The sequence below is a fragment of the Eptesicus fuscus genome, chromosome 17 (assembly GCF_027574615.1).
Source record: "Eptesicus fuscus isolate TK198812 chromosome 17, DD_ASM_mEF_20220401, whole genome shotgun sequence".
Classification (NCBI taxonomy): domain Eukaryota; kingdom Metazoa; phylum Chordata; class Mammalia; order Chiroptera; family Vespertilionidae; genus Eptesicus; species Eptesicus fuscus.
This window is the reverse complement of record NC_072489.1, coordinates 39707295-39727890: the sequence shown is the minus strand read 5'-3', so window position 1 is coordinate 39727890 and position 20596 is coordinate 39707295. Positions and strand designations below refer to the sequence as shown.

At 51.1% G+C, this 20596-nt stretch overlaps 1 protein-coding gene across 1 annotated transcript in view; it reads left to right on the top strand.

The window, feature by feature from the left end:
- Window positions 1–20596, top strand: part of TLL2 (tolloid like 2) — a 100476-nt gene that overhangs the window by 61899 nt on the left and 17981 nt on the right. The window contains exons 8-13 of the mRNA XM_008144118.3: window positions 701–825; window positions 3259–3374; window positions 8860–8962; window positions 16094–16210; window positions 17259–17404; window positions 17897–18092. Of these exons, the coding sequence (XP_008142340.2) occupies window positions 701–825; window positions 3259–3374; window positions 8860–8962; window positions 16094–16210; window positions 17259–17404; window positions 17897–18092 (803 nt within the window). The remainder of the gene's footprint in view (window positions 1–700; window positions 826–3258; window positions 3375–8859; window positions 8963–16093; window positions 16211–17258; window positions 17405–17896; window positions 18093–20596) is intronic.

Sequence of the window (20596 nt, the reverse complement as noted above, 5' to 3'; positions counted from 1 at the left end):
ACTGATCTAGGCCAATCTCTTATTGTTCAGAGAAGTAAACTGAGGCTCAGAGAGGGGAAGGGACTTGTCCGAGCTCACTTGGGTGGCAGAGCCAGGCCTTCCATAGAAATCTCTAGGCCCGGGCTCTCTCGAGTACCCCTAGTTCTCTTCATTCATCTCACTTTCTATCTGATTACCCCTCTTGCCAGCGAGTCCCCCAAACTCCAATTCCTACTTTTACCAGCTCATCTGGCACTTCCTGACCAGCCCCCGGCAGTCTCACATTGTACAGGTTCCCATGAGCTCTCTGCAGCCTCTTCAAGATTTGTCCATGCTCAGCACTGCCCACTGCACAACTCCAGGGGGCACCACTCACACCGTCATCTCACTGAATGGTGCTCCTTGCAGTTTTGCAGCATGGCGGCCCTGGGCCTGCACCTGTCAAGAGCTTTGTGGAAATGCTCAATAAACATCAGTAAGGGAAGCCCTTGGGCCACTGGGCTAGGGCATATTTTTAAACTTGGCAGAGTCATTTTCCCATTGGAAAGGGAGCAGGCAGCTGATGAAATGGAATGCTCAAATGCCAGCACAAGAGCTGGGCAGGGAGGAGGAATGTCGATGGGGTTATGGGCAAGGAAATGAAGACTGTAAATCCCAGCGCGGACGCCTGACAGCCCTGACTTTCCTCTCTCCTTTCTCTCGCTTTCTTTTCCTCCCGTAGAGGGGTTTTCTTAGACACCATCCTGCCCCGCCGAGATGACAGTGGCGTCAGGCCAACCATTGGCCAGCGCGTGCGGCTCAGTCAGGGAGACATCGCTCAAGCCAGGAAGCTGTACAAGTGCCCAGGTAACTGAACCCTGGGAGTCCCAGGGCCCCCAAAGTGTCCCCAAAGCACGACTCCACTGCCCTTTGCAAACATTCCCCTTGGCTGGGGAAACAACTCTGGGAACCTGGAGAGATGACCTCTGGCAGCTGTGATTCCTAATGTGCTGCTGTTAGGAGGAGGGAGGTGGTATAGAAAGCCCAGATGGTGAGGTGGTTGCCCGCAGGGAGCTGAAGAGTAGGCCTTGGAGCCCACAGCTTAACTTGTGGGACGCTGCAGAGCTCTGGCAAAGCCCTGATGCTCAGAAGAGGAAGGAGGCTTCTTAGAACCACAGTGCACCCCATAACGGCAAAGCCGCCTCTCCTTTCTATGGGAGTAAAGGGTGTGTTTTGGCAAAACAAGAGGCAAGGGTGTTGCAGGAAGACCGAGCATGAAGGAGAATGCTTTTGGGAGGTGGGAGTCAGCTTCCCAAACCCTGGAAGGTGGAGGGTCCTCAGTGCTGTAAATGAGGTCATTGCTGTGGTCTTGGGGCTCTTCTAGAGGCCATCCAGGGTGCCGTCTAGGGTGCTGGTCAGTGGCCCCCAGTCTGCCATTGAAGTCTGGGCAGTACACTGGGTTCTGAGCAGATGCCTACTTCTCTGCCAGTTCAGAAGCCTGCTCCCCTTGAATTTGCCCTCTTGTTGGCCTTTTGTCCCCTTGACTTCAGCATCATCACACCCCCTGCTGCCTGGGCGGGGTGAGCTCATATCAACCCCTTTAAGCTGCTGAACTTGAATGCAACGCATTGGTTACCACAGCCAAGTTTTTTTACCACTGATGGGACAATGCATTGCAGCTTTTGGGGTGGAAAAAGGAAACTCCATTACCAACAGGTCCAGGAACCTTTTTCAACCCCCCGGACCAGGCACACAGTTGATCATAGGACAGAATATTTGAAATCGGGGCCATCTTAGAGTATCTGGGTTATCATGTCGCCCTCAGCATCAGGGTCACGGGGCTTTGCTCCATCATGAACCTCTAGGAAATAAGTTCAGCCAGCTATTACGCATCTGGGGATGCATTAGGGCTGCAGTACAGGACACACATATCATGTGTCCTTGCTGAATTGAAAGAGAAACCTTATAGCATTCCCTGGGAAATGCCATAGTATTTATTTAGTTATAATGTATATGCCTCTTACTTCCCCAAAGGATTCGAGGCAGCTGGTAAATACCACAGAGCCATACAGTAACGTATCTGTTCCCGCAGAATGTTGATGATTATTCTGAAATAATTTCCATGGAGCCCTCGGGGGTGGTGACTGCCAGGCGTAATCCTCATGATGCCTGGCAGTTGTTCGGTAACATGATATTGAAGCCCCGATATCCAGGACTTCCTGAGGTGAGGATGGGCCGCTCTCCAGCTACCCCTTCCTGCAGCTCCAAAGACGGCAGCTCCCAGGAGTTTCAAGTAGTAGCTGAAAGCGAGAGTGGTTGCCGTGCAGAGTCTGAATTGCACTCAGAAAAAAGTGCACAAGGAGCTCTTTCCCACGTTTTGGGGGTGTCTCCGTAAGAGCAGGGGCCCCCAGCAACCCAGTGTCTAAGTCTTTGGGGTCTGAGTCCAGGAGAGTCAGGGGAATACGAAACCTGCAATGTCCAAGCTTACTCATCCAGGTCTGAGGACAAATTAGGGAAGTATTTTCACATACATAAGGACTAGGTTTTAGACTCAGGGCCCAGCAACCCTCAATCATTCAAGACCAGGATGGCCTCTTGTAGAGTGTTCCTACTTCCCAGGCCTCTGGTCATTTTTTTTTTTTTCTGTTTTCTTGACTATTTGGTAGCTCATTTAGAGGTGGGTAGCAGGAAAAGAAGAGGCAAGGTTGAAGGTAATAGCTGATAGGAGTTTCAAAGCTTTTTTTTTTTTTCTTTTTGTGTTACCTACTTGGGCCTTCATATCCTTCCTGCCACAGACGTTGTTATTGGTGATTGCAAGGCTGCTATGGGGGGAGCACTCACCATGTGCCAAGCATCGAGCTGATCCAGTTCATTTAATGCAGATGAGTTCATTAACTTTTGGGGCAGGCCACACCCATTTAACAGATAAGAAAACGAAGGCCACCACCACACATCCTGCTGGAGAGCTGAGATTCAAACCCAGCTCTAGGCAGACTCAACCCTGAGAGCCTCAGAGGTATTCCTGGGGTGTTCCTTCTTGGTGCCCAGACTCTCTTTTCACTTTTATTCGCCAGGAAGATGCCAGTGGGCCTGGCACACTTCTCGCCAATGCGTTCTGAAGGCTGTGGCTAGTAAAGGGGTGTGTCTGCTCGGCAGCCCTGTAGAGGGCGCTCTGCGGCGGGGAGGGGGGGGGAAGAGAGAGAGAGAGAGAGAGAGAGTGAGAGAGTGTGTGTGTGTGTGTGTGTGTGTGTGTGTGTGCGCGCGCGCGCCTGAATCGTGGTTGTCCTTTTGCTTGTGCAGCTTGTGGGGAGACTCTGCAGGACACCACGGGGAACTTCTCCGCACCTGGCTTTCCAAACGGCTACCCTTCTTATTCCCACTGCGTCTGGAGGATATCGGTCACTCCAGGGGAAAAGGTAGGAACTTCAGGAAATGACCTAACAGTCTTTGAGTTGGATGACGTGTGAGGAGTTATTATTAACAGGAGTAATAACAGCTGCTATGTTGTGGGCACCCACTGTGCGCCAGGCGCAGTGCTAGCTTGCTTAATGTTATTTCCTTCTGGGCTCTTCAGTCAGCCTCCCTCCCACGGATGGAAGCCTGTATACTCAATGTCCATAAGAGTGATAAATCAAGCCCACGGTGTGTAAAACAAAGTAAGTTCTATTCTTTTCCCTTGATAAGCGCACCATCAGAGTGCCCTGGAAGGTGAGGAGCCCTGGCAGGTGGCAATATGGAGAGAGCTAGTTACCAACCCACAGCTGCCCTCTCCTCCTCCCAGCCCCAGTCCTGTCTCAGGAGCACCCAGGGTGACCCCTCAGCCCACACGCCTGAGAGCCCTTCACTCCTGCCTTGCAAATAGCCATTGCTTGGCTGCCCTTCCAGTGGGAATGGACTGCCCAGGTGTGCTGTCTTCCCCCGGAAGGGTGGATCCAGGGCAGAGGTCCTTGCATGTCCTAGAAGTGGACTCAGGGGCTGTTTGGACAGGGAACCCCGGGATTCTGGGCTCCTGGTGTGAGGTCTAGAAGCTGGACAAGCTCTAGGTGGGCGTGTTCCTTTAAGCTCTGAAGACCATGACTCTTGAGAGCTAAGCCCAGGGCAGGGGCCTCTTTTGCCCTCATCCAAGGGGGTATGTTCGCGACCCTATTGCAATGTGCATTTCCATACACCCACTTATATGGACGTGCAATCTGAGGCTCAGACCTTTCCTAAATGACCCAAGTTCACAGTAAGATATAGAACTGAGAACTGGGCCTCCGCAGTTCAAAACGAATTTTCTACATGACGCCTCTCTACAGTTCAAGTTATCTCAAAAATAGAGGCAGCTATCTTTGAAATGTTTGCTCTGTCGTACCTGTCGTAGCTTGTCTCACACATCATAATGCTGGTTTATTGGGCTGCCCGCTTCTAAACTCACCGAGGACAGAGGTTGTTCACCTCCAGCACCGGACATAGCCCAGCACCTGACATAGCCCAGCACCCAACACAGCCCATGGCACAGAGTCACACTATAAGTATTGGTTGAATGAACGTGTGGATAGATGAGTGGCCCAGTGAAAAACCTGCAGCTGGGGGTGCAGTGAGAGGTCTTGGAATTTTTCAGGTGCCCATAGCCAACTTACAAGCATTCCAAATTCATAACATTAACAGTTGTTCATTTAAATGTCACTTTAAAGATAGTGTGGAAACTAGAGAGAAATAATGGCTCGGGATGATTGGCAGCATCTTCTGTGTGCTGTTCTTAGCATATTATGTAGAGACTCTTGTTTAATCCTCACAAGTTCATGTGAAAAGTGCTGATACCACACTCATTTTGCAGGTGAGGGAATGGACCTGCCCAAGGCTACTCAGTTTGTGGCAGAGTTGAGCCCAGGCAATTGGACTCTGAGAGCCAGGATGCTTAACTGTCTTCCTATATTATTGCACAAAAGGGACAGGCTAAGACATTTGAACATGCATACACACACACACACACACACACACACACACACACACGCACACACGCACACACCCTTCCTCTGGCTCTAGAGCCATCCCCGTGCCTGCGGGGGCGGCAGTGGGAGGGAGGCAGGAAGGAGGAGGAGAAGGAGGAGGAAGGGGTCTTGTAATCCCCAAATTGTTGAATTGCCCCTGTGTAGCAGAGGCTCTGTGATGTGTTTGAACTGTGTAAGATTTTGCCCAGCCTTAATTATTATTGCTAACTGGGGGCAGGGAGAATACATATCACTGAGATTCCTGCACCAATTATTTCAATTTCTGCTTCACCCAGCCTTCCCCAGAGCTGCTAGTAATTAGCAAACTTGATTGATTCGCATTATCACCTCCTGTTCGTAACCTCTTCCCCTATGGCCTTTATGGCTCACTAACATACTTAAAGTAATTAGCCTGAATAATTATCCCATTCATTCAGATCATGAATGTGTTACCAAGGAATTTGTAATAACATTTCCTTTCTGAAATTTTAAAAAACAAAGGCTACAGAACTGTGTTGCAACCAGCTAGCAAGCACTCCCGAGCCAGTCCACCTGGGTATAAGCACTGAAGGGGGATGCGAAGGGAGTGGACGGTACAATTTCTGTCTTCAGGAGACTTAGAATTCAGTTAGGCTCCTCCACACCCCTGGGGAGTCTAATGCGATTGAAAGAGGAGCATTTGCTTGGCACCAGTATTGTTTTATTTTTTATTTTTGGTTAATTGTCACCCGAGGATATTTTTTCCATTGATTTTTAGAGAGAGTGGAAGCGGGGAAGGAAGGAGGGAGAGAGAGAGGAAGAGAGAGAGACACATTGATAAGAGAGAGACACATCAATCGGTTGCCTCCCACACACTCCCAGATAGGGTTCAGGGATCGCACCTGCAACCCAGGTTTGTGTCCTTGACTGGGAATTGAACCTGAGACTCTTTGGTGCACGGGCTGACGCTCTAACCATTGAGCATACCAGCCAGGGTGGCACCAGTATTTTTTTTAAGCTTCTGAGGTGATTCTATGTGCAAGTAGGGTTGAGAACCACTGGTCTAGTTTCAAAGAGCAACATCCCTCTCTCTCTCTCTCTCTCTCTCTCCACACACACACACACACACACACACACACACACACACTACAACACAGGAGAGGAGCTGGCCTGTTATTTTCTGGTAATGACTCTTCATTTCCTAGGAGGGCTCAGGGCTTTGTGGACAAAGGCGCTCCTCGTCCTGAGACCCTGAACAGTGGGTGTGAGGCATAGCCCCACACACTCTTTGCACAGTTTCCTGTGCAGGCCCCTCAACAGCGCAGGGGCGTGCATGTTGTTTTACAGACGAGAGACTAAAGGTCCAAGAGCACAGGTATTTCCCTGAGATCCCTTATTTCCCTGAGGTGGAGCTAAGAAGAAATCCATCTCTGCCGGACTCTAAAACACTTGCTCTGGGATCACTGTGAGAAGGAGAGGGGAGAGTTCCAACGGGGAAAGGCCGTGTCCCTGCGGGTGTCAGAGGACTCAGGGAGGGGGAGGGGCTCTTGAGCGGGGCCTGGGGAGGGTTCCCTTTGTGTGGCTATGTTAGGGTGCACTGAGAGAGAAGGTCACCTATGAGGATGGGCACTGGAGGCTCTGGAAGGTAAGCAGTGACTTTAATTTATGAGATGGGGGCAGAGGGAGCCACTGACGTTTTCTGAGCAGAGGAGGGCTCTAGCAAACATGAGACAAGAGTGCAAGATGGATCTAGAAGCCCTACTGTGCAGGCTGGAGGTGGGCACCGTAGGAGGGGTGCAGGAGTCCTCCCAGCAGGAGCCATGCAGGAAGAGCTGTCGAAGGGGCCCGGAGACTGCCTTCAAGCAGGGACCACAGACACCTTAAAGGAAAAGAGTCTGTCAGCAGCGGGATAAACAATAGGGGGAAGGGAGAGATAACACCAGGGTGTCGCACCTGAGCGATTGGGGTGATGGTGTCACCTCCAGACAGGAAAGCTGGAAGAGAAGTGCTTTTTTTGGTTTGTTTTTTAAAAATATTTTTTATTGATTTCAAAGAGGAAGGGAGAGGGAGAGAGAGATAGAAACATCAATGATGAGAGAGAACTATTGATCGGCTGCCCCCTGCACACACCCCTCCCATCCCCCCAGGGATGGAGCCCACAACCCAGGCATGTGCCCCTGACTGGAATCGAACCTGCGACCTTTCAGTCCACAGGCCAACACTCTATCCACTGAGCCAAACCAGCCAGGGCGGGAAGTGCTTTGTTTTGAGGTGGCCTCACCGTTCATGGGGAGTGAAGAAGACAAGAGCCAGCAGAGAAAGAGAGACAGTGGAGAGAGGACAAGCTAGTGCGGCAAAACCGGAGAGGAGAGGCCCCCAGCAGAGGGCCCACGGAGAACAAAGACGAATAAGTAACCGTCTGTTCTATTTGGCCAACGGGGCACTGGAACCTTGGACCTGCAGCCCTCCAGCCCAGGGGTTTACTTGGAGACCAGGGACTGGGGCTGTTTGAATATAAACAAAAGTGGGAGGAGGAAGATGCTAGAGAGAGTTGAACTGAGGGAGAGAAAGGTTCCCCAGGTGGGAAAAAGAGTAGGGTCAGAGGTGCAGGGGATGGAGCAGGGCTGCCTCAGTGAGACCCTGCAGAGCAAGAAGACCTGAGAAATGATGGAGCAGGGACACGCTGAGCACAGGCAGGGACAACGTGAGGGCGGGCCTGGACGAGCCCCGGCTGCTCAGTGCAGGAAAAGGCACGGGCAACCTGCACGGCGGGATCCATGGGGCTGATGGGAGCGGGGAAGTCTGAACTCTGGGCCATCTGCCAGCGGAGCCCTGAGCTGGAAGGATTGCGGTGGGGACCAGGGCCAGTTCATGGGAGCAGCTCCTGGGTGCAGGGTCACCCAGCCCCCCTGCACCAGTGGGGACAGGGCGTCCACTGAATGGCCTCAGGATGGGCAGAAGAACTGGAACCTTCCTTTCCTGTCCAACTGATCCCCACCTCCCAGCCTTCGCTCCTTCTTTCTCCTCTGCTTCCTCGATCCAGACACACACACAGGGAACTGGGCTGGGTGTCCATACAATGCAGTGCAGGTCTGCGGGCACGTCCTTGCCTTCGCTCATGTCACCCCTCTCACCAGAATGCTTTCACCCTATTCCTCTGCCCACGGGACCCTTGTTCCCCTTAGATTAAATGCCACCTCCTCCGAGAAGCCTTCTCCAGGGTCCCTGGGCAGAATTCAGTTCTCTCTCGTTGGGCCTCTTCAACACCCTTCCTGCCTATTCCTCTCTCTGCAGCATTTATTCATGCTGTTCTAATTGGCTTGACACACCTGCCCTTCCCTCTCTGTCTGAGATCCCTAAAGGCAAGAACCCTGTCTTTCTGATCTTTGTCTTGATAGGCCAGCACAGACTGGCACACAGTAGGTGGAATGAATGAATGAACAAGCGAGCGAACTGTAGGGAGGCTATTAGACACACCACACCCCAGAGGAGTGAGGTCATGGCCGAGGGGACATTGATCACGGAGGTACTCGGATGCACTCAGGCTAACCCCAGGCCCTTGAGTATGATTGATGATGTTATAAGATCTTTTCGTATCTCTGAACTTCATTGACCCCTTACCTCCTTCCGCATCCCCAGGCTCAATGCATCCTGGCCCAGCTTTAATGCATCTTGCTTTCTGTAAACCACCTAGTGACTTCAAAAGCTCGACTTATTCCCCAGACGGAACCGAAGGACCCATCTCCTCTGTTTACCCCCCATCCTGCTTAAGGTTTATTATTTAATGTCACGCGGTTTCCTGTGAGTGTGTTTTAGAGAGGACGCTCCGACTGTGGTCTGAGAGCTCTGTATGCTAAGGGGTAACGTGAGAACACCGGTATGCGAGATGCGTCTCTCAAAACTCCTCAGGCTTTGTTGCCAAAACTTACTTTGTGGTGACTCTTTACAGATCGTCTTAAACTTCACGTCCATGGATTTGTTTAAAAGCCGCCTGTGCTGGTACGATTACGTGGAGGTCCGGGATGGTTATTGGAGGAAAGCCCCACTGTTGGGTGAGTTGACTTAAGAAAGCCTTGAGAGAGGAGCGACCGGGTGTTCTGTGCGATGCCGTTAATGTTTGCAAGGGTCCATCCAGACGGAGTCACAGGAAGCTCTCAGGGGGCTGTGTCACTGTAAAACCCTGAACATTCCATTTGGCCACACATGTTAAAAGCTCTTAAAACTGTGAAGACCCTTTGGCCCAGCAATTCCACTTCTTGGAATTTGTCCTGGAGAACTAATTAAGGAAGTGTGCAAAGCTCTAGCTACAGGGATGCTCACTGAAGCAGGAAGAATCGAAAACAATTTACATGTTCAACAGCAGGGGCTAGCGGAATAAATGCATGATTCATCCTTTCAGTGGAAAACTATCCAGCCATTAAAAATAAAGTTGGAGGTGACCCTTTATTGATACAGAAAGGTGTTCATTTACATTGTTACACCAAAAACGGTATGACAAAATAGAGTATGCAGTAGGATTCCATTCTGACAAAAAGTACCTTTCTACGTCTATTATGCTGGCACTGTAAACTCAGATGCCTTCAGAAATGAGGTGTAAAAGAGGAAAGTGGGGCTGGTATGATAAAACAAGGCGTGGAGGGTCGTGTGGCAAACTGAACAGTGGATATCCTGACCAAAATTGCCTAAGTCATTGTGTGGGCTGGATTCACCTGGAAGAAATCATCCTGTGATCTACAATGTGAATATCAAATAGGATTATAAATATAAATAAATTATACAGAGTGGTTATCTCAGGATGATGGAGTATTTACTCTGTTGTTGCTCCTGGGTTAGCTCTACTTTCTCATTTTTCTTTAATGAGCATGTAGTAGTTTGGAGAGATAAACGTACACAAACTCATACATGGGAAGGCAGCTTGGACCCCTGAGTGAGAGGCAGTGGGCAGGGTGCATAAAGAAGAAGGTCAGTCCACTCAGGATTGGTCCCCAGAAGAGAGCTGCCTCAGGGGTGACCAGGGAAGATTAACGTCATAAGGAGGACCAATGGCTTTGGTGCCCGGGGGGTGGACATGAGGAATCTCCCAGGAATAGCAGCCGTGGTGGAGACAGAGAAGCAGATCGCAAATGTCCTCATTTTTAGAGTAGTCTGTAGGGTGGGCTTTCAGTCTGTGAGTCTAAGTTCTCGGTGAGAGCTTGGTCCTTGGCTTATGTTCACGTGGACAGAAAGGCCACCGTGTTATGCTGTGAGCTGCCTGAGAGTGAGCTGCTGTAGGGACAGCTGACTAAGGTGGAAGCAGGAAAGAGAGAAGAGAGCTAAGCTGGGGAGTTGCACAGCCAGGCTGAGCCTGACGTCGTGTCCGATTCGGGAGTGGGTTAGAAGAGACGGAGCTGGAGGCTTTGGCTGGATCCCAGGGGGCCTGGCAGGTTTTAGGCTTCGTATGACCAAGGGGTCTCAGCCAGGTCAGCTGCCATCTGAAAGAGCCCACAAGCCCCCTCTGTCCATAGGGCCTTGAGTTTAAATTCTTAGAGGTACAGATAGGTAGGAAGTTGTGTGTACGGGTGCTCTAGCAAGGAGCCGAGGCAGGCTCTGAGTGGGGGTCCTAGGCTCCCAACACAAGGAGGAATCAGATAGTTAGCAGTCCAGGTAAGCAAGCCAAAAAAGGATCCCCGGGCCATGCATACACAGTGTGTACACCGCAGGGCACATGGTCATGCCTCCCGAGGGCAGGTCGGAGGCTGTCTGCCCTGGGTTCCTGCCTCCTGTCTAATGTGAGCATATGTGATGTATGCTAGCAGCCCGAGGGAGGCATGGCTTTACCCGTCACACTGACTGGATGTGGTAAAAACAACAGAGGCTGCATTCCTGGTGGCAGAGGCTCCTAACCCAGGCTGCACACCAGCATCAGCTGGGGAGATTTCTGAGTACAGATTCCTGGGAGAATATTGAATCGGAATTCCTAGGAGCCGGGTCAGGGAATGATCCCACTGACCTACAAATGCACATACACGTGCTTGTCTAGTACCAAGTACACCAGATGCATTTGGTATCCTATATTATAAAAGGCTAATATGCAAATCATCCCCTTGACTGAGAGTTCGACCAGGAATTCGACCAGGAGTTTGACCAGGGGCATGGGCCGGCCAACCAACTGCCTGTGGCCCCTCTCCCCAACCAGCCCAGCCCGATCGGACCCTACCTGTGCATGAATTCGTGCCCCGGGCCTCTAGTTATTTTATAATTAAAACTAGAGGCCCAGTACACAAAATTCGTGCACAGGGGGGAGGGTCCCCTCAGTCCAGCCTGCACCCTCTCCAATCCGGGACCCCTTGGGGGATGTCCGATTGCCAGGATCGGGCCTAAACTGGCAGTCGGACATCCCTCTCACAATCCTGGACCGCTGGTTTCTAACCGCTCACCTGCCTGCCTGCCTGATCACCCCTAACTGCACCCCCGCCCCACCGGCCTGGTTGCCCCCAACTGCCCTCCCTGTCGGCCTGGTCACCCCACGCAGCCTGCTGCTCGGTCGTTTGGTCGCCCCTCACTAAACCTCCTGTTGGCCTGGTCACCCCACGCAGCCTGCTGCTCAGTCATTTGGTCGCCCCTCACTAACCCCCCTGCCAGCCTGGTCGCCCCATGCAGCCTGTTCGGTTGTCCGTTTGGTTGCGATGGTCACTTAGGCTTTTATATAGCTAGATAGTAAAAGGAGCAGTTACATGAGAACATGGAATCACACACAGACCCCTCAGCCTGGCAGGGACCTTCGAGTTACTTATCCCGCATCCTTAGGGGAAAACCACGCTCCCCAAGTGTGGACCAACTCTCTAAGGCCACACCACCTGCTAATGGCTGAGGTCAGACTGGAACTTAGATGTCCTGGTGATGGGGAGAGACTGTATCTGAGAAGGGTCTCCCCCTAGGATTGCTAGATAAAATGCACCATTCACTGTTTATCTGAAATTCAAATTTAACTGGGCTTCCTGTATTTTTGTTTGCTAAATCTGGCAACCCTATCCTCCCCCAGGAGTGGGATAGACTGAAAGGGCTCAGCAGGAGGAAGCTCTCTGCTACTGAAGTTCCCCAGAGAGGGCCCAGGCACGCACCAGAATGGGCATGGCGGATGGATAGCCACTCGCTCCCTTTTCTTGAAAGAACAATTTTCTCACTACAGATCCTGGTCTTTCTGGCCGCACTTTCATAGATTAAATGGGGCTTTTTCTGTCCTTTGATGTTGTTGGTGATGGTTTGTTTTGTTTTGGGTGGGCTTATATTTTACACACTTTTGCAGTGTGTGTGTGTGTGTGTGTGTGTGTGTGTGTGTGTGTGTGTGTGTGTGTCTTGCTGCCAAGACATGGCCCGGTGCCTGCAACCATTCTTCATTCACAGGAATCCTCCTTTGCCAACTATTTGGCCCGCTCTGATGTTTCCAAATGCAGTTGTTAGTGAACTTTTGTGTTTGGAACAAGTGCATTGTGTGGGCCGAGCTGGTCCCTGGGAGGGGTCAGTGCCATGAAATCTGCCGGGAGGAGGCAGGTCAATGCCCCTTTGGCAGGAGGGAGAGCGGATTAGGGCGAATTGTGAAAGTATGCATCTCGCTCTGAAAAACCGTGCATCGCATATTTTCCCAGGGCAGTGTGTGAAAATCCAGGCATAATGGGTGCATAACTTTTTTTTATGAATGAACCCTTTATGACGCCCCATGGAGCCTACTTGTCGTGCACTCATCTGCATTTCCTCTCTTGATATCCTTATTAAACTCCTCCTCCCAAGCCAGGAACCAGATTGCAATTTAGGAATTTGACACCTTTTCTCTAGTCCAATTTCTCTCCAGCCTGTTAAGTCTCCTTGGAAGGAGGCTGCTTGGGACCGGGGTTTTCACAGCGTGATTAAAGGGAAATGTAAGCAGATTGAGAACATTTCACGGCCGGTTAAAGATATCAAATCGGTTTTTCAGTTTCAGGGGTCACTTATGAGATGGCACCTGAAGCGGGGAGGAAGGTGGCCGCATGGAGCACTCACCCAGCGATCTGAAATGCCATCCTGTTAATTGGATTCCCTCCCTTACTTCTGCAGAGGAGTGACTCTAACAATGTACTCTTGTGTGCAGCACTGTCCTTGAGTATTCTCTGCCACCACAATGCACACAAAAGCCCTTTCTCCTCCTTCCCCTGAAGTGGGGAGGGAAGTTCAGAAAGGCCAGGCTGGCCAATCAGTGTCGCGTGGCCCCACGACTGGGCTCCCTGGGCAGGGGCAGCCTCCCAAATGAGCAGAAACGCGTCCAACAGCCGAGCCTGGCATTGCCACAGACTTGCTTTACGGCTGAGACTTTGATCTTCACTCCCATATGTGCTTCCAGACTGGGAAGTGGGAATGATGTTTACATTCTCAGAGCAGATTGCTGTCTACTGATCCAGAAATGCCCAGCATTTAGAATTGTACTTTAAACCGGGAAGTTCCTTTGGATGGTGGCGATGGTGATGATGGTGAAAACGGTGAACCTGATGATGAAGGTCAAGGTCTCAGACTGCCACGGTTCAAACCCTGTGTTTACTGACAACTTAGAGTGTAACTCAACTTAAATTCTCCAACCCTCAGTTTTCTCATAAGTGAGATTAATAGTCGTACCTAATTCAGGGGGGAGAGAGGGTGCAATTAGCTAATCCGTGTAAAATGCTTAGTGCAGTGCCTGGTATAAACATGCTCAATAAAAAGGGGGTTTTTATTAGTACCATTTTGGTGAAGAAGAGAATGTTGAGACATCAGCCCAGGGACACTATAGAGGGTTCTGGTTAAGAATCACAAGTGACCTGAGGAGAGACATAGAAATAATTTGTCATTTATTCTGCTGAGTCTAGCTCTGCCGAGGCCGTAAAATACACCTTGGTCTGTAACCCCTACCTCCTCCGGAGGACTGAGCGGAGACGGCTGGTCCGGTGGCCCTGCCGTGGGTGGTTTATCACGTCCGGTTGGGTTCTTAGGCAGCAAGACAGTGGCAGTCCCTCTCTCCTTTGGAAACAGTCCCCAGCGGCTGTGACAGCTGGGGCTTTACAAGGAGAGTTTGGACTTGACCCTTGGGCTAGGGCTAAGAAGGAATTCCTTGTGAACCAGCGTTGCCCAACAGAGGCCCAGCGGCTGCGTCCCCTCACTGGTAAGCAATACTTCCCCACGCTTGTGTATTCTTTTCCAAGAACTAATTGACACTAATTGGCCATGGCAGAGGAGCCATTATCGAAAATTTATAGGCTTCTCACAGATTTTTTCCTCGCTGGATTCTTGGCAGCAGTTTCAGCTCATCGCGCTAATATTAAGCTCACCAAATCCAAAAGGCTGCAGGTGGCCAGAATCGGAAGGAAGCAGAGGGAGATTAGCAGCCTCTACCCCCGTGTCTCTCCAAGGAATGTGTGCCACAGTTGGCCACTAGGAAATAACTTACTCCCCCATTTCTCAGAAAGGCAAAGCAGGGTTACAGCTTCAAGGTGTAACTTCACATGGTGCTGGCTATAAGAGAGTGCTCGCTAAATGTGGATTTCAAAAAAATATAGAGAGGAAGATATAATTCACATGCCATACAGCTCACCATGTAAGTGTCCACATCAGTGTTTTCTTGCATGCTCACAGAGTTGTACAACCATCACCACAATCAAGAGAAATCATAACAGTGACTAACAGTCACTCCCCATGTCCCCCAATGTTCAATGGATTTTCCGAGTGACTCACACAGTCAGAACCGTGACCTCCAGTCCAAGTAGTCCTGGACTGGTCTGCACTGAGAACTGCTCAGTCCGACACAGCTGTCTTCCATCTGCCCCATCCCTGTCCTTGCCTCGCGCCACCTTACGTGGCATTAGGAATAATATGGACAAGGATGACCACGCACTGGGAAGGCATGGCCTTTCCCCTTTTCCTCTGTAGAGGGTCCAAATGTCAGACTCATACCCAAGTGTCCAAGAAATAAACGTTTATTTATAATTTTCAGTAACAAAAGTTCAGTAACAGCCTCTACCATCAGGTATTGAGCCCTCTCCATCAGGTATTGGGAACTTAATTTCTGTCCATTTGTGTCTCCTCCTCCCCCCACCCCGGGTTGGGGTGCTGGTGGGGGACAGACTTTGTGTCGGGGCGTGGCAGCAGGGAGGCCTCCATATAGCTATGCCGGCTGGCATGCTGGGATGTCCTCAACCCTGTCCGATCTCCAGACATCTGTCCATCTAAGTGTCTGCTGTATCTCCTCCTTGTCTCACTCCAGCCGAGTCCATGTCTCCATAGAAGACGTTGGATGGCTCCCCAGTTCCTCAGACAATGGGAAAGTTACTTCCATGTCCCTCCGAGGAGCCTGGCATCCTATTGCTCCCATCATGCTATGCTTTGCCTGAAGAACTCTGCATACCTGCCTATCTCTGACCTCATGTCCTAACATACCACGCAGACATGTTTGTGCTGACCCCAAGTGGGACAAGCGAAATCTAGGGACTGGGGCACGGTTCTCTGCTTCTCCCAGATCCTTAAACCTACTGAGCACCTCTGTCACCCCTTCCACAGAGCTCTCAGCTCAGGGCGGGACAGGGCACATGATGCCTCTCCATCCCCTCTCTCCCTGGTGCCCTCACTCCTCCATCCTAGGAATCTTTCTAAGACTTCAGGGGTGGGAAATGTGCTCCTATTCACTGTGTAGTCTCCTAAATCTTTGGTATTGTGACTAGACTGTGACATTCAAAAGCCAAGAAGATCTGCTTTCTTCATCGTGGGACCTGTGGCATGCCTTCTCTGAGGCAAGGAGGCAGACCGTCTGCCCTCGGGCGTGGCCCACAAGAGAAGGGTGTGTGTGTAATGGGAAACACCAGGGGGGCACAGTCATCACCCCTCAGACCTTATCCCCACACCTTCAGCACCTCAGCAAGTCGCGTCTGGCAGGAGGGAGTGGTGCCTGGGCTCCGCCCCGGGCACTGTGATGGATTGGGGTTGGAATTCCCCTGAGACAGTCTGGAGAAGGCACACGCCGGGTGACTGTTCCCATCCACATGTTCATCCTGTGTGTGCTACGGGATGAGTTGCCCCGGCGGGGTTATTGATCACCTTGGCGGGGTTATTGATCACCTTGACCCCCATTGGGAACCCTGCTTCTCTGTCTGCAGCGAGCCCCTTCTTACTGTCCACCTGCAGCCTCACCGTTCTTTTCCGCTTCCCAGGCAGGTTTTGCGGCGATAAAGCCCCAGAGCCCCTCGTCTCCACGGACAGCCGGCTCTGGGTGGAGTTCCGGAGCAGCAGCAACATCCTGGGCAAGGGTTTCTTCGCGGTGTATGAAGGTTTGTTCACGGTGCTACCTGGGCAGCTCCCGATAGGCCGCTGTCCTTCCCAGGCAGCCCGCTGTCCCAGGCAGGTGCGGCAGCTGCCAGAACCTTGACGGTGGGGCAGCCCCAGCAAGGGCCAGGCTGAGGAATCCACCGTTCCCTTCCTCCACATTCCGGAAGCAGGGGGCCATCGGTGCTCACTTCCGGACAGACGTCATCTACCTGTCACCACCCTGCTGGAGCCCATTCCAGTCCAGCGTGATGGTGTCGGGGTGGGGGGGGGGTATGGGACCCTGTGGACATGGAAGGAGCAGCTCTGAATGGTTGTGTGAGCCCGAGAAAAGCATCGAGCCTGTTGGAGCCGCTGTTTGTTCCATTGGTGAAAAGAGACTTGGGGCAATGCCAGGGAATTGGCAAATACATTTCTTGGAAGGGCCTCTGAGGCCACCACGGTGTTTGAGTTGAGGGAACCGTAGGCCTGGGCTCTAGGCAGCTGCCACCAGGCCATTCTGCTTCTATTTGTTCCACAGGTTACCTCCTCCCCCAAAGGAGCTCACTAGGTGGTTGTTATTAAGGCCCCTTTGGCTTTAAATGGTAATTTTGGAGAGGCCAACGTTTTGTGTTTATGAAAGAAAGAACGTGTGTGGACACCTGTGCGCATGTGTGCGCACACTGGCCTGTCCCTCTGTCCCAGCGCTCCTCTACTGTCCGCATTAGAGTCACCCGGGGAACTCGAATATCACTGCTGCTCTGAGCTGCCCAGACCCACTTCCTTCAGAACTTGTGGCCCCGGCTCCTATGGCTTGAACACTCTCCCAGGGATTTTGATGCACAGCAAAGGTGGACACGCACTGCTCCCCATGCTTAGTGCGCGTCTAGGGAAAAAATTCTGAGTCGCAAACAAAATTACGCCTTTCGGGAGGCACAGTCTCGGTTGGACGGGAATGAAAATGTTGGCAAGTGGAGTCACCTAGTGGTGATAAGTGGCCAACTTCCTCCGTAAGATCCAACCAGGGACCCCCTTTCTCTTTCTAAAGCTGGTTCTCTGGTTCTCCTTCTAAAGCTACGTGTGGGGGAGACATTAACAAAGACGCTGGTCAGATTCAATCTCCTAACTACCCGGATGACTACAGACCTTCCAAGGAATGTGTTTGGAGGATTACGGTTTCAGAGGGATTTCACGTGGGGCTTACCTTCCAGGTGTTTGAGGTAAGCACTGCTCAGATGGTCTTTCCAAGGATGAAATAAATGTCAACTTTTGCTAGACACGCTCTGCTCTGTGAAGATGGGTTTCCATTGTTTGGTTGAAAATAGGAACCTAAGAGGCCATTTCAAGCCCATGGTGTGTTGTACCCAGACATCTGGTATCAAAAGCTTTGCAGACTTTGAAATCATATTTGTCTCCTTTCTGAAGGCTTCTAGAGAGGGTGGGGGAGTCATCGAAGTGAAAGTCTAGGATGGGATCCCGGAAAGTGTTGTAGAAGTACCCTGCCCCGTTGACCATTTCTTAGTCTCTTTGCAGCTTGATTCACCCTTGGTTTTCGCGGGTGGGAGGCGGCTTGGAGAAGCCAGGGGCACACTTGGGTCCTTTGGCCGCTTGGTTAGATTTTTCCGAGTGATATTGAGGTTCCCTTCTTACATTAGAAACCTTAAGGCCAAGCCATTGGCCATCTTCTATGTTGCCTCTGTTTCTCCATTTAGGTCGAAAGGCATGACAGCTGTGCATACGACTACCTGGAGATTCGCGATGGCCCCACGGAGGAGAGCACCCTGATTGGCCACTTCTGTGGCTATGAGAAGCCGGAGGACGTGAAATCAAGCTCCAACCAGATGTGGATGAAGTTTGTGTCCGATGGCTCTATCAATAAAGCGGGCTTTGCAGCCAATTTTTTCAAGGGTATGAATTAGCAGTTATTTCCATTTTTAGTCACAGAAAGAGGTATTGCCCCCCCACCCCCCACCCCCGGCTTAAGAATCACAAAACCCATACAGAACCCTAGCATCTTATAAACAAGGCTCCCTACAGGGAAGAGCCAGTGACCCATGTTAGGGCTGTGCTGGGGTCCCCAACAGAGTTCATGACTAACTCAGGAACAGGCTCAGCCATGGTCTCCGTGGCAGATAGTTCTGCTGCTGTGCTTGGAAATTCGATTTAATAAGTTTACAAGGTCAACTCAGTGAACCTTAGTGAAACTGAGCACTGATAACAATATGTATTTGTGTAGTTGCTAGCATTAATTGAGCACCTACTGTGTGCCAGGAACGGTGTAAGGTACTGATTTACACGATTTATTTAATTTCCAAAATAACCCTTTGAGTTGGGTTTGGATCACGTTTGATCAGTGTTGGGAGGGGCTGCCCAGGGTCACTCAGAGAGTCAAGTGACAGATCAAGAATCCAAACACGGCGAGTGTGTGACAGTACGTTGCATTACCTGGTGTGGGCCAGAGAGGCCACCCAGGGCTTCCGCTCCCGAAGCATCAGCTCCAGCCTACAAGTGGGTGGGGAAGGATGGAGAGTGAGGGGATGGGGTTGGTGCTCGGGGAACAAACCTCTATGTTGCCTTAGGGACCAACTGCTCTGCAGGGTCTTGTTGAAACCAGACCCAGAATGGTATGGGAAGGCCTGCATTCCTGGCCCCGGCGCAGCGGGCTTCCCAGGACTCCCTTGAATGGGTAGGTCTTCCTTCTCTTCTCTCAGGGCCCGGAAGCCACTCAGACCACACCCTATAAGGGCATCTTGGACGCTCCCCAATACATTGTGATTGGGTGCCGGTCGCACTGAACGGGGAGATCCAGTCTGCAGCGGAGGTCCTCTGATTAGTGGTGCCACTCACACCGGGAGGAGGCTGCTTTTCCTTTCTTCTCTCCTCTCCCAGGACTCCTCGCTGTGCCAACCCAGAAACCCTGGTCCTTCCTTACTCCCAGTCTCCCCAGCTGCCCCCTCTGAGCCCCTTCTCCCAGGTTCTGCAGAAGCAGATGGGTGTCAGGAGAACCCACGTTAAGCCACGTGACTCTGACCAGGCAGCCACCTGTCCCTACTGAACCCTCGGTGTTCCTCTCCCTAAAACGGGCAGGAACCTGCCTATTTTACCGAACCAGTCGTGGAGCCCAACGCAACGATGGCTGTGAGGCACTGTGTGAGCTGAAAGTGCCACACAGCATGGGGAGCGTTCTTTTCTTCCGTCTCGAGGTATCTGGGGAGAGCAGAACCCAAGCAGAAATAGAGTCATATTGATCATAATGCTTTCAATAATCGGAGACAAAACTTAATTCTTTCCCAAGCAAAAAAGCCAGGCCACAGTAAGTATATTTCAGACGCTAGTGATTATAACAGGAAGAAAGACATGACAGTATTAGTTGAGGTGCCTGGAAACTCACTGTCCCGGCCCCACCCTGCCCAGACTGCATGTGACTTAGCAGCAGCCATACGGGCTGGGTGGCCTTGAGCAAGTTATACAACCTCTCTGAGCCCCAGTCCCTCCATTTGTAAAAATGGCACGACCAGGTTATGGCAGAGTTGTTGTCAGGAGAAAATGGCATAGCGTGAGTGAATACCCGGGGTAAAATGGTTAGTCCCATTCACTGTTTTTGCTTAGGAAGGAGTTTGAGATGGTTACTTTTCTCTCTGGAAAAAGTGACAATTTCTTCTTGCTGTTGCCATGGATCAGTTTCCTGTTGCTGCTGTAATAAATGATCACAAACTGGGTGGCTTACAGCAACACCAATTTATTATCTCACTGTTCTGAAAGTCAGATTTCCTTGCCTTTCCCAGCTTCTAGAGGACGCCCCAGTCTCCTTGGCTCACGTCCCCTTCCACCTTTGAGCCAGCAATGGCCGGTCGGTCTTTCTCATGCAGACCTTCTCATCATAGACCTCTGCTTCTGCAGGTGCATCTTTTTCTGACCCTGACTCTCCATGTAGTTACATTGGTCCCACCCAGATAATCCAAGAAAATCTTCTATTTCAAGATCTTTAATATAATCATACCTGCAAGGTCCTTTTTGCCATGTAAGGTAACAGATTCACAGGTGTCAGGGGCTAGGTCATGGACAGTTTGGGGAGGCCTTACTTTGTTTGCCACATGTCATGAATGATCATGAGGTTTTATTCTGATTCTATTTATTTTAATTCTCCTGTCATTCTTCTCCCCTGACTTCCATCCCCAGGTCTATACATTGGGTATTGGGATTCTTTCCAGTGCGATACCTGGGCACTGCCCCCACGCCCATTCCTGGTTCTGCTGCTAATCAGCGATGCACATTTCTGAGAGGACCAGCAAAAGCTGGAGATGAGGGTGGCCAGATTTAGAGAAAACAGAACAAAGCAGGATTTCCAGTGAAATCTGAATTTCAGAGGAAGGGTGACCTTTCCGTGGAAGTATGTCCCAATTCAAATGTTA